The following is a 14481-nucleotide window of genomic DNA, read 5'->3' on the forward strand; positions in this document are numbered from 1 at the left end:
TGAATTTTCAATTTAGCCCAATAAGGCTATTGTTTTCAAAATGTTTTGTTTTTAATACCTTCATGATTTTTCCAGAAGATTCTTTCTGCCCAGCCACCCCCCCACCCTATCTGTTTATACAAATCACATACACCACAGTTGAAATGCTATCCATCCAAGAAGCTGCCAAAATCCAATTCGTTCCCAGTAACGTCGGTCTGTTGTGAACAATTACTTTTCTCCCTCTATTCTCTCTGGCAATTAATCACACTCTGTGTAAAATAAGGCATCTCTTACATATCACTTTTTTTTCTATTTAATACATTTGCTATGATTACCTATTCATATTTTGATGTCATCTATTTGAGACTTCCTGGTATCAATGCATGGCACTTACCCTCAAAACACTTTAATAAAACAAAATCTTTAGAACAACTGTTGCCCATATGGTCATGCCTAGCCCACTTTTGTTTATTATTAGATGGAATTAAAATTTAAAAAAGCTCACCATGAAATTTATATAACCCTCCTAGGTGATCTAGGAGAGTCTCCAGTGATTTGGAGACTGGAAGCAACTCTAAAAATCTGTGGATTACTATATCAAATACTGGAAGGAATCGGAGACACACATTTCCAAAATAGATGGGCAGATAGGGTGACTGGATCTGCACAGGAGGATCGACCTGCTCCGCCAGGCCCTCAAAATACAGCTTCTCTGGATATTTCTGTGGAAATGAGAAAATGGTAAATGTTTAGGGCATCTTTTTTCTCTTAAAAAGGAGTTAAATAAACTTGCCATTTAAAAAAGAACATGAAACCATGTTTGCTCCTACAATGCAATGAAAACAAGAGTCATTTACTTGGTAAAAATCTTTTATCCCAAAAATACGCCCAAAGTGATTATGTGTAAAAGGATTTGTAATAACTCTTTTCATTTTGTACTATATGAACCCGTGTCTACAAAAACTGCAATTTTAATTTATTCATAACTTTAGAGATACTTTAGAACCTTGAAGAAATTTAGAGACCAGAGAGAAATAGTAGAACCACAGAGACAACAGCCAAATCAACAGCCACCTACGGCTTAGAAAGGATTAACGGAAGCACTAATTTGAATTAGTACCTTGTGATAATTCATGTGCTTGGTGTGCCAGTCGTTCTGTAGCCAGTGCTCTGGGGAATTTTCCTTCACAAAGTCACTTACTCGGTTTCGAAAATCATTTGGTTTGAGTAACAGCAACTGAATTATGAAATAACAAACCTGGGCTTCATTTCCTTCATGACTACGCATGGCCTTTGGAGAACAAGAGAAACTTCTATGAAAATGTCTAACCTATGCAAGAGCATGGCTCTGCCACTTGATCTAAATAAAGTCTTACCATATCTCTATTTTATCCTTTTCTTTTATTGATTTATAGATTTGCATTATTTCCCCTAGTAGATCGTAACAATCTTTTTTAAAAGTAGCTTCTTTTAAAAAAATTTGTTTATGAGAGAAAGAGAAAGAAAGAGAGAGAGAGAGAGAGAGAGAGAGAGAGAGAAGCATTGATGTGTTTTCCACTTATTTATGCATTCATTGGTTGATTCTTTTATGTGCCCTGACCGGGGATCAAACCTGCAATCTAGGTATATCGGAAAGACCTGGTAGACTACAACCATCTTTATATCTATGCTCCACAGGTAACAGATTAATGCTAACCTATAAGCCACCCCCAATATCACCACTATAGTATTTTTACAAATGTAGCATTGCCCATCCCAATTCAGTATCTTTTTAAGTTTTTACCTGAAATAGAATCGAGTCAATAGAAAAAAACATTTGGGGAATATTGGGTGACTATGAGAAAATTCAGTTCTGACTGTGGCTACCAAACTGTACTAATTATTAGCACCTACAAAGGAATGCAGTAACCTAAAAATTCCTGACCCTAGTGGGAAACTTTGAGAATCAGCTCAGGTCTAACTGCTCATATTTTTAGAGCATCATAAGGCCAGGGTCATGTCTGTCTTATTTACTCTAGACAGACATGAGTATCTGCGCATAGAACATAGTATATATTCAATACATACTTACTGAACGAATGAGTCAAGAAATTGGGAAATCTCTAGTTCCTTAGGGAAGTGATAGCAATGCTTAATTATAGTATAAATTTATTAAATCCTTAGAAGATCTATCAATCACATACATTGACCCAAAAGAGAATAGACAGCTTAGAAACATTAAGTTAAGCATATTCTTACCAGGCAGAGAATTAATCTGTCCAATGTAACAATGTTGTATTTCCATACCATGTCATTAAGAATTTCAATGCATTTATTGAGTTGCTGACCCCCAGCTGATGTAGAGAACTCATATACCAGGAAATCTGCAAATGTTCTCACATGGGCTACCAAGGCCCTGGCTCCAATTCTTTCTAATACTCTGGAAAGCAGAGAGTAAAAAATAAATTATATTGCTGTATGGTATAATGGGTTGCCAAATGGAATGCAGATCTAGGTTTGGGGCTTACCTGTAACCAATCTGATTAATATGATCTGTTTCCAAGAGCATTTTCCAGAGAAGACAAAGGAAGAGAGGAGAGCCTTGATTAGAAAAGTGGGCAATGATGTTATTTTCATTGCTCATTGACTTCCACTTCCTATACTCCTCCTCCACGTTTTTTTTCAGATTAAAACGGCTTTCCTGAGGTACATTATTTTGTTTGAAGAATGCCTAAAAGATAGACCAGAAGTTTACTTCAATGGTTGTAGTAAAAAGAGCACTGGCTATAGAGTTAAGAAACCAGTTCTAGACTTGACTCTGACAGTATCACACTGTTGGTGCTTCAAGCAACTCAGTAACAAGGCCTGAATTTCTACATTGGGAAAATATGCATACTTGACTAGATTATCACTGAGACTCCTTTCTTAGATTTCCTAAAGCAAGCCTGAATTCCAAGTCTCTTAATAATCTGTTGATACTTCTATTCACCTTGGAAAAAAAGAAACAGAAATTTATGTGCCCTTTGGTTACATATTTCCCTATCGCTATAAGGAAAATCCAGTGGTTATCTGAATATGGCAGTATTAGCAGCAATCTGTATCTAAACAATCCTCCAGGAGATTCTGAAAAGTTTGAGAGCTACTGGTCTACCCCTATTAGAAGTTATATGTTCATTGTGCCTAAATTTTTCTCTGAAAAGCAGAAGATGAGGTTTTCTTTCTCTGTATTATAAAAGTCAAGTTTATAGTTTTTCTCTCTCTGTGATTTTTTAAAATGCACTCAAGTGTAGCATGTGTATTCTGTGAAGCTCCATTAAATTATATTTCTCTGCATTTTAATACTATGAGAAAAAAAATTTTCAGTTAATGTATTAATTCTCACAACTATTAACTAATAAGATAAAACCATAATAATTAAAATTTAAGAAACATACAGTCCTAGAATAGGACAAGGAACAACAACCCAAGATTTTGGAATAGCAAAGATTTAAAAAAATAATAAGAAAATCTAACGTTTCTTTGGCTGGCACCAAAAGTAACTCTCTAGAATAACATTATAAAGGGGACGAATGATTTCATATATAATTCAAGACCAAATTACCTGTAGTGGGCCTGGAAAACAGCTAAGAGTATGTGAAGCCCAATTATGAGGAGTAAAACTCATAATGGTCTGAAGGATGTCTTTACACCAAGTTCCCTGAATTGAGTCAGAGCCTGTAAAAAAATCTAAACAAAAACAAACAGATATAATCTGATTTAAATGATCATATCCACAATTCATGAGATCATAGAGGAAGTCACAAATAACTATGTACACTGAGAGAATTTCACTGCAATGCATTTACTGCTAAACTAGTAATATTCAGCTTAGGACCTAAATATGAATGATATGAATCAAATGAAAAGAAGACCAAAGACAAAGGGAATCTTTTTAAGTTACAGAGCATCAATGATATGATTGCTGTACAAGTCTACCATGATTGCTCACTTAATTCACTCTGACAATGAGGTATTAGCACTCTTTGAGCCAAGAGAACAGAATTAAGAAAGCAGATATTGTGCCTGGCTGGGGTTGCTCACTGGTGAACAGCAACCAATGAACCAGGAGGTCATGTTTCAATTCCTGGTCAGGGCACATGCCCAGGTTTCAGGCTCAATCCCCAATAGAGGGCGTGCAGGAGGCAGCCGATCAATGATTCTCTCTCATCATTGATGTTTCTATCTGTCTCTCCCTCTCTGAAATCAATAAAAAAAATATATATATATATATATATATTTAATATATTTTATTGATTTTTTTACAGAGAGGAAGGGAGAGGGATAGCGAGTTAGAGACATCAATGAGAGAGATACATCGATTCAGTTGCCTCTTACATGCCCCCTACTGGGGATGTGCCCGCAACCCAGGTACATGCCCTTGACCGGAATTGAACCTGGGACCCTTGAGTCCGCAGGCCGACGCTCTATCCGCTGAGCCAAACCAGCTAGGGCTAAAAATATATTTTTTAAAAAAGAGGGTAAAGTGGTCCTGAGAAAAGCTTAGGAACCACTACTGAAAAGTGGCTGAAAACTGATGCTCATCCTGGTTAAAGTGACAATACACAGAAGAATCTATATCAATGATTGAAATGGTGAAGCTATCAAAACAACTATTTTTTCTTGAACAAATAAAAAGTATCTTTTTAGCATGTCATCCCCTTAATAATCAGTAGAGACATGGCACACTCTAATTTCACTGTTTTGTTAGTGGTGGCGGATTCACTGTACCTGTCACGTGAGTTGCTCTAGCTAAGGTCAATATCAAGGCTCGGTTCAGTTCTTCAGATTCCGCAGACAGCACTGTTTTGGGATCGTTAAGGAAGCGTGTGAACTGTGGCTGTAACTCGGAGCTACCTAAGGCTGTTATAAGCCTAAGTGCAGTGCTCTCAACACTGAAAGGTGGGAGAACAACAATAAAAAAACATGAAAAAGTTAACTTGCATATAACTTTCAGAATTATGGAATTAAATTAATCTAGGTTAATTAAAATGGGAAAACATGCAAACTATGAATTTCCCTTCTTTAATTTTTTTTCCTTCTTTTTTTTCAACCCTCACCCGAGGGTATTTTTCCATTGATTTTTTTTTTTTTTTTTTTTTCCTTAGGGAGAGTGGAAGAGAGAGGGAAGGACAGAGAGAAACATTGATGTGAGAGAAACACATCGATTGGTTGCCTCCTGCACAAGCGCCAACCAGGGCCCGGGCCGGAAAGGAGCTTGCAACCAAGGTACGTGCCCTTCACTGGAATCAAACCCGGGACCCTTTGGTCCGCAGGCTAATTCTAATGCTCTATCCACTGAGCCAAACTGGCTAGGGCTCTTCTTTAATTTCAATAAATAAATACATAAATCTCTTTTGTGTGAGATGAGCTTTGCTTAATTTTTTTTAAAACCTGAAGTGGCAAATTTTATAGTGAAAACCACCTGACATGCTTACACATTTGAAAACGGTAACCTATAGCCTAAAGGACTAAAACATTTCACTTAGATAAACAGTATTTCAAAAATTACATTATTTTTACTTGCAATATATTTTCATTTAGAGCAAAATCAAAATGACATGATTGACACTTTAACCATAATTCAAAGTATTTTTAAATCTAGTATCCTAAAGGGCTAAGTTAGAACATAATGCCAAAGGCCTTTGAAGTACTTATGCTCAGTCCAAAGATCCCAAGGCAAGGGCTCAATTACCTTAATAAATTTCTGTTTAAAAAGCTGGACTCTGGGAGAACATATTTGCCAGTGATACATCGGATAAGGGGTTAATATATAAAATTTATAAAGAGCTTATAAAACTCAACACAAAAACAGACAAACAATCCAATTAAAAAATGGGCTAAGAACCTGAATAGACACTTCTCCAAAGAGAACATGTATGTCCTAGCTGGTCTAGCTCAGTGGATAAGAGCATTGGCCTAGGGACTGAAGGGTCCCGGGTTTGATTCCAGTCAAGGGTGCATACCTTGGTTGCAGGCTCAACCCCGGTCCTGGTCAGGTCATGTGTGGGAGGCAGCCAACGGATGTATCTCTCTCACATTAATGTTTCTCTCTCTCTCTTCTCTTCCACTCCTTTCCATTCTCTCTAAAAATCAATGGAAAAATATCCTTGGGTGAGGATTAACAAAAACAAAACAAAGAGGACATACAGATGGGCAATAGACATATGAAAAGATGCTCAACATCACTAATCATCAGAGAAATGCAAAGTAAAACAACAATAACATATCACTTCACATCTGTCAGGATGAGTCTCATCAATAAATCAACAAACAAATATTGACAAGGACATGGAGAAAAGGGAACCCTGTGCACTGCTGGTGGGGAGGCAAACTGGTGCAGCCACTGTAGAAAGGGGTACTGAGTTACCTCAAAAAATCAAAAATGGAACTGCCTTACGATCCAGTGACTCCACTTATGAGAATATGTCTGAAGAAACCCAAAACACTAATTTGAAAGAATATATTCACACCTATGTTCATTGCGGCATTATTTACAATAGCCAATATTTGGAAGCAGCCCACGTGTCCAATGGTAGATGAGTGGCTAAAAAAAGCTGTGGTACATTTACACGATGGAATACTACTCAGCAGTAAAAAAGAAGGAAACCTAACCATTTGTGACAGCATGGATGGACCTGGAGAGCATTATGCTAAGTGAAATAAGCCAGTCAAAGAAAGACAAGTGCCATATGATTTCACTCATATGTGGAATCTAAAGAACAAAATAAATTAACAAATAAAACAGAAATAGACTCATAGGTAGAGAACAGACTGACAGCTGTCAGAGGGGAAGGTGGTTGCAGGGCTGGGTAAAAACGATGAAGGGATTAAGCAGATACAAACAAAAAATAAACAAACAAAAAACCTCATAGACACAGATGACAGTATGGTGATTACCAGAGGGAAAGGGGGGATAGGTAAAAGAGGGTAAAAGGGGGATAAATGGTGATGGAAGGAGACTTGACTTGGGGCGGTAAACACACAAAATATACAGATAATGTATTATAGAATTGAACCTCTGAAACCTGTATAATTTTGTTAACCAATGTCATTACATAAAAATATTTAAGTTCCCAACTCCAACAAAGTTTCTTATAAATCTTCAAGAAAAACAATCTCCAGTGAGCTCACCAGAGATGAAGCTGGTTCTGATTTGTTTGTGCAACTGCAGCCAAAGTATGAAGATGACTCAAGAGCTGAACTCTGTAATGAGGCTGAATGTGGTGCATCCGGTAGCTGAACATCTCAAGAAGTGTGTGTAAGATGCCCCAGGCATGAGACTTGAAAACGGTTGGCAAAAGCTGACCTTAAGGAACAAGATCATTTAAGACACCAATTAGTAAAAGCTGTGCATTAAAAGACATGAAAGTCACACTGAGTAAAATCTATGTAAAGATTTGATTGTGAATACACATGCACAGAGGCATATATAAGTGCACATATTTTCCAAATGTTCTCTATAACTTCTACTTTAATTTTAAGGAAAAAATCCAGATCATAGTTAATAATACCAAGTTTGCTTTTTTCCCCCTGCAATTTGACAACTGATAATCAAGTTCATCTAGAAAAATAAAACACAAGGTATGTCTGAAAAGAAAATTATTCTAACCGTTCTCACTTTTCAGTTATTTTCAAAATTATTTTTATGAAATTAAGGTTCCCAATGTTTTGAAGCAAGAGGACTCACTTTTTAACACATAAATTGCATCACACATGCTCTTATCCCCTCCTCCCTCATAAGAAAGTTTTATTCAGATCTCATAGTCACTCTCTTTATCTAGTAAAAAGAGTAACTATGGTTAAAATTAAAATTATATTGTATTGGTGAAAGTTAGAATTACCATGAATCAGAAAAACACTTCCATTCTAGACAGTATTTATTATTCAGAACAACATAATAGCAAACAGATATTATAAGCTGTCCTCTGCAATGCAGGAAAATGCCTTCCATACTGCCAGTCAGACTCAGTATTCATTGCTGTCCCAGGAGCAAACCAGAAAGAAGCAAACAGGACCATGATTCTTGCATGAAAACAATGATCACGTCCTGCTCACTAGTCCAATACCCTTTTCTTACCATAACTTTACATAAAAATCCAACTCACCACCCTGACCCTATCCCTCTTGTTTATTTTATTTTTCTCTATAAGACTTATCACTTGAGCCTGGCCTATGAGCACTGACCATTGACCTATTAGCCAGGAGGTCACGGTTCAATTCCCTGTCAGGGCACATACCCGGATTGCAGGCTCGAACCCCAGTAGGGGGCTGCAGGAGGCAGGCTATCAATGATTCTCTCTCACCACTGATGTTTCTATCTCTCTCTCTCCTCTCCCTTCTTCTCTGAAATCAATAAAAAAATATATTTTTTAAAAAGACATCATTTGATGTACTTCAATTTCATTTATTAGTTTTTTTGTATGTCTCTCTCATTAGCAGTAGTCTCTATGATGGCAGTGACACTGCTGTATCCCCAGCACCTAGAAGAGTACTTGTTGAATTAATGAATAGATCAATGGTTATAAACATCAGAAGGTCCTGGCTTACTGATAAATCCTTTGATGCCCAAAGACTCTATTTCCATATAGACCAATAACCGACTGTAAGTTTCCACTAGGGCTGGAGCCAAGGCCACACTGGACTTTGCATGAGCAAGTTTTATCACTCTGGTAGCAATGCTGTGGATAAGGCTGAGGAGAAACAAAAGGAAAGCAAATAAAAATCCCTATTTTTGACATAAATACAGGAGTTACCTGTAGGGAACTTGGTATAAATCTGAACTTAAATATATGAATTGAATCAGTCCCACTTTAATCATTTAAGTTGCCAGGACACTGGTAGTGATGCACTGTCCAACCTAAAACCTATTCTGGTTTCCATGGTGCTTCCAATTGCATCAGGATCCCTCTCCTCATGGAAAAGCAGGCTTTGGGTAAACTCACAAGAACATGCTTGAATGCTTACAGTGTGTTTTCTTTTTTAAATATGTAATTAAAACCATTTGAGAAATTTAACTTTTGTTACAGAATTACTTAATAAATCACAGCTAAGCCCCAAACGTTAGGTTCTAACAGTGCTTCCCTCAACTCTGTCATACATGCTCTAAACCAGTGGTCACCATCCGGAGTTCCGAAAGGTTGGCGACCGCTGACTGTAATTCTATCACAGTGTTTGCTATCTGAAAAAGAGCATGTCTTTTCTAGAACTGAAATCCCACTTAGAGGCCCACAGATGAATTCTCATTGACCTACATAGTATTTGAAGTTTGAGCCAATACTTAAGAGCTGAGCACCGAGCTATGAACCAGGTCATGGTTTGATTCCCTGTTAGGGCACATGCCAGGGTTGAGGGGAGTGCAGGAGGCAGCCGATCAATTATTTTCTCTCATCACTGATGCTTCTGTGTCTCCCTCTCCCTTCCTCTCTGAAATCAATTAAAAAATATATTGTTAAAAAATAACCTCAATGTCCAATGATGTGGAACTGGCTAAATAATCATTTAGAGCCAACCGTGGCTGGGTAGCTCAGTTGGTTAGACCATTGTCCTCATATGCCAAGATTGTGGGTTAGATTCCAGTCAGGGCAAATACAGGAATCAACCAATGAATGCAACAATAAACTGATCTCTGTCAAATCAATCAATAAATAACAACAAAAAAATTTTTTTAATCATTTATAGTCACACAAAAGACTGTTGTAGCCATTAAAACAGATATTTTTGAAGAAGATTAAACTTAAAAAGGTGTTTGATAGATTATATGGAGGAAAAAAATGGTTATAAAATTGTATTGTAGTAAGAGCCCATTTTGTTAAAAAAAATCCATAAATTCGTATATTTATAGATAGAAAAAAATGACTCAAAATATACACGAAAACTTTATAATGCTTATTTTTCATGGAGGGATTATGGTAATTATTTTCTTTGGGTTTATTTTATATTCTAGAAATCCTATAATAAAAAATTATAATTTTATAATAAAAAACCCTAATTATTTTTTTAAAATGTACTTGACCATAAAACACACACATAATCATTAAATCAAGTCTACATTATACTGGTATCAATTACATGACACAGGACCAAGTAAAGAGCCCATACCTCATTTTGGCATGAACTGTCAGTGAATCCAGGAGGTTCATTGGTAAGGGAGTAATAGATGCCGAAGCCAAACAGCTCGTTCCAGGAAGAGGTATCCTCATAATTCCATTTCCATAAATAGTTTCTACTAGAGCTCCCATGGGTAATGTAAAACATTCTGAATTTGTAGAGTAGGCATTACACAGCAGGGCAATCTTATAGTCATTCATCTGTAAACTTTTATTTCTAAGACTCTGCTGTAGGAACCTAAAATTTCAAGTCCCATTAAAGAGGGAAAAAATGCAAATAATTTCCAGGAAGTTAACTTGCACTTTTAGAAACGTTTAATTTCATGCAATTATTTACTAATACTATACTTATTCCTACAGGTTTTATAGTTTCTGTCCAAAACGTAAAGTAGAAACACATATCAAAGTATAAGTAGCACTTCAGAAAGAATTTAAGTAATTATAAGTTAACAATAAGTATTTGTAAGTATGTATTACACATACAGCACTAAAATTCAGAAAGGAAGAAATAACTCACAAATTCATGAACTAGGGTTCTATTTATTATCTATCTGCTTAAGCACAATGAAATGCCTTCATTATAGATGTCACTATGTAAAGATGGTTAAGGGGTATCTCATAAAATGAAAGCGAAATGAAATGTGAAGTCTGACTATCCTATAGTCTCTTATGAAGTCTTTTTTAGAAGTTCTGGGTGGGAAGTTCAGCTATTCCCAATACCTCTGACTGAAGCCCAACCTTATCTAAAAAGACACCTCTGAGTAATCACAGCTTAGAGAATGATGAAAGGGAGCACACCAGACAGATGAGCTCAATCAGCCCTGGCAGCCCAGGGAGTGAAAGACATCTCAGTCAGATCATGATGAAATCCTAAGTATTAAGAAATTTTGAAACATGTTCACATTATTTTTGGAAATTAAGAACTTTAATTCAAGTAAAACATATAGACATATATGTACATATAAGACATATAAAAGTAAAGTATTTATATGTTTTATATATATATGTGTGTACATATATATATATATATATATATATAAAATGTAAATAGGATTAATTTTCTAGTTGTTCTCTATGCAGATATTGGTCACTTTCTCTTGGTATGACATACACATTAAATGTTCGCCATAACTGCCAATGAATGTGGGGGGATTTCCATCTTTACACAAATACTAAGAATAATATTAGTCTATAATCCACCACTTATAAAATAAAAACAATTAACTGTTCAGCTACAAATACTTACTCATGGTGAAGGTTTAGGGAATGAGGTATTGGAATCTGTAGTTTGGAGTTGTCATTTTGGGCTTTTCTATTAAGATGAATCCAAATGCAAGTCATTGCAAAGGCATGAGTTGACTGAGGTTTGTTAATATCAGGAACTGGGATACACTAAAAAATATTTTCAGAAAGAGAAAAATTAACTAATTAAAACTATTTTACTAATCTACTTCTGATATAGCTCTTTTAAAAATATGCTATAGCCCTAGCTGGTTTGGCTCAGTGGATAGAGAATCAGGCTGTGGACTGAAGGGTCCTGGGTTTGATTCCGGACAGGGGCACATACCCAGGTTGCAGGCTCAATCCCCAGTAGGGGGCATTCAGGAGGCAGCCAACCAACAATTCATCATTGATGTTTCTATCTCTCCCTCTCCCTTCCTCTCTGAAATCAATAAAAATATATTTAAAAATAAATAAATAAAAATAACAAACACATGCTATATTAATTTACTTCCAATTGATCTTTGATTATTCAGTAATATAAATCAGAAGATAAAACAGCAATGAAACATTGAAACTATTATTATAAAATTGTTCTGACTTACCAAGAAAATAATAAATTCACAGGTGCTTAGCCAAGCTTTTCCTGCTACAGAGGATTCACAATCATTTAAAAATGTCTATTCTTTAAAAATTAAACACTATGAAATCTTACTGAATGTGATAAATATACTGAAAACACAAAATTTCTAAGTTACATATATACTTTTTGAGAACATAAAACTTAAAAATTTGTTTTTAAAATGTCCAGCATTAACAAGGTAAAAAGGAAAAAAGAAACATATTTCTTAGGAGTTTACTTTCTATTAAATCTACTTTTTTGTGCATTTAAAATTTTCCATAAAATACCCTGGCAGGGAAGCTGTTGGTTAGAGTGTCATCCCGATACGCCAAAGTTGTGGGGTCGATCCCCGGTTAGGACACATACAAGAATCAACCAATGAATGCATAAATAAGTGGACCAACAAATCAATGTCTCTTTCTATCTCCCTGTCTCAAAAATCTACACTAACAAAAGAGAAACATGCAAATTAACCATCACTCCGTCACTCAGCCACTCCGCTACATCCACCAGCCAATCAGAGCAACTATGCAAATTAACCCGACAAAGATGGCGGTTAACACACTGTATGCGGGAAACGTATTTATACGTTTTACTTATATGTTTTACGTTGACTGGTAGTAGAGCGCGGGACACGTATTAATATGTTTTTTATAGAATAGCGGTAGAATGCGGGTAACGTATAAATACGTAAACTAAAGTTATCATAATTTTACTGAATGTTGCCATTTGCGCAAAAAAATTAGCAAAAATGGCCCGTGCCACCTGCTAGCGCGCAATAAAAACTACCCGCAAACAATGTGTTAATTTGCACACGCAGGCGCAAAGGCTCAAGACGACTGAAGATGGTGGCGGCCCTGGAGCTGGAGCAAGCAGGAGGCTTGGGTTGCTCCCAGCGACAGAGGAAGCCAAGCTTCCCACCGGCCCTGTACTCCACTCAAGGAATGGCTGGGGGCCTGGGTCGCCAGGGGCAACCCAGGTTTCCAGCCCACCCTGGGCTCCCCTCAAGGAGCTGGGGGGGGAAAAAAAAAAGGAGGGGTTGGGAGCAGCCAGAGCGGAGAAGCCAAGCCTCGCTGCTGCGGCCGGACCAAAGGCCTGGGTCCTGGATGCCGGAGGAAAACCGGTGCCGGCAGTCAGGGGAAAGAAGGCCTATTGTGCGAATCTTCATGCAACGGGCCACTAGTCAATAAATGAAAATTTTGGGGGGGAAAATTCCCATGGATATCTAAGGAAATGCAAATCAAAACCACAATGAAATATCACCTCATACATGTTAGAATGGCTACTATAAACAACAACAACAAAAAGAAGTAACAAGTGTTGGAAAGAATGTGGAAAAAAGGAAACCCTTGTACACTGTTGGTGAAACTGTAAATTGGTGCAGCCACTAATTTATTCAGAAACAGAACTATATGATCCAGCCATTCCCACTTCAGGGTATTTATCTGAAAACACTAATTGAAAAGGCATGTGAACCCCTATGTTCATTGTAGTGTTATTTACAATAGTCAAGATAGGGAAAAAACCTAAGTGTCCATAAATGTATGAATGAATAAAGACACACACACACACACACACACACACACACGCAACGCACGCACACACAATGGAATATTATCCTATATAAGACATATGCAAATCGACCAAACGACCAGTCGCTATGATGCACACTGACCACCGGGGGCAGACACTCAATGCAGGAACTGCCCCCTGGTGGTCGGTGTGCTCCCACGGGGGGGCGGGGGGGGGGGCTGCTCAGCTAGAAGCCCTGAGCTGGGCACAGCAATGGTGGCAGGAGCCTCTCCTGCCTCCACAGCAGCACTAAGGATGTCCTCTGGGAAGCGGACCTAAGCTGGCAGTCGGACATCCTCCAAGGGCTCCCAGACTGCGAGAGGGCGCAGGCCGGGCTGAGGGATAACCCCCCCCCCGAGTGCACGAATTTCGTGCACTGGGCCTCTAGTTCAGCCATGAAAAAGAACGAAATCTTGCCATTTGTGACAACATGAATGAAACTTGAGAGTATAATACTAAATGAGTCATAAAGAGAAAGACAAATAGCATTTGATTCACTCATGTGGAATCTTAAAAAATAAAATAAAAAATAACCCCAACAAACAACAAAAACAAACTCATATATACAGAGAACAGAATGGTGGTTATTACAGAAAGGTGGGTGAGAGATATGAAGGGAGTCAACTGTATGGTGATAGATGGAAACTAGACTTTTGGGGGTGATTGCTTTGTAGTGTATACAGATGCTGAATTATAAATGTTGTACACTTGAAGCTTAAATAATTAAAAAAGAAAAAATGATGAAAATGCCTAGAATAAAATGTTTACAAAATGGCAATCATAAGTACATGCCATATTTTACTCAAATACTTTATGTAATAATACACAGAGGGGGACACACTCAATTAGCAAACAAACAAAAGATATTCACAGACACTAATATCATGTGGCCATTCAATGATATGTATAGATAAAAACAGTATAATGCTTTTTAAAATTGTAAACCTACTTAAAATGTAG

The 14481-nt window shown here is 37.1% G+C and overlaps 1 protein-coding gene across 19 annotated transcripts in view; it reads right to left on the reverse strand.

The window, feature by feature from the left end:
* The window catches only part of MED23 (mediator complex subunit 23), a 69158-nt gene that overhangs the window by 36291 nt on the left and 18386 nt on the right, over positions 1 to 14481 (reverse strand). For 17 of the 19 annotated variants that reach the window (XR_004968992.1, XR_004968988.1, XR_004968989.1 and 14 more), the window contains 10 exons: positions 11353 to 11498; positions 10099 to 10344; positions 8548 to 8690; positions 7132 to 7306; positions 4729 to 4892; positions 3563 to 3687; positions 2490 to 2692; positions 2221 to 2401; positions 1103 to 1273; positions 488 to 704 (listed from right to left, as the gene is read on the reverse strand). Coding sequence is in view for 13 of the 19 variants with exons in the window: in XM_036318202.1 (XP_036174095.1) it covers positions 488 to 704; positions 1103 to 1273; positions 2221 to 2401; positions 2490 to 2692; positions 3563 to 3687; positions 4729 to 4892; positions 7132 to 7306; positions 8548 to 8690; positions 10099 to 10344; positions 11353 to 11498 (1771 nt within the window). In the remaining 6 variants the exon portion in view is untranslated. The remainder of the gene's footprint in view (positions 1 to 487; positions 705 to 1102; positions 1274 to 2220; positions 2402 to 2489; positions 2693 to 3562; positions 3688 to 4728; positions 4893 to 7131; positions 7307 to 8547; positions 8691 to 10098; positions 10345 to 11352; positions 11499 to 14481) is intronic. The other 2 variants (XM_036318208.1, XM_036318206.1) reach the window with 1 other exon arrangement.

Source organism: Myotis myotis, unplaced genomic scaffold (assembly GCF_014108235.1).
Source record: "Myotis myotis isolate mMyoMyo1 unplaced genomic scaffold, mMyoMyo1.p scaffold_m19_p_7, whole genome shotgun sequence".
NCBI classification, from domain to species: domain Eukaryota; kingdom Metazoa; phylum Chordata; class Mammalia; order Chiroptera; family Vespertilionidae; genus Myotis; species Myotis myotis.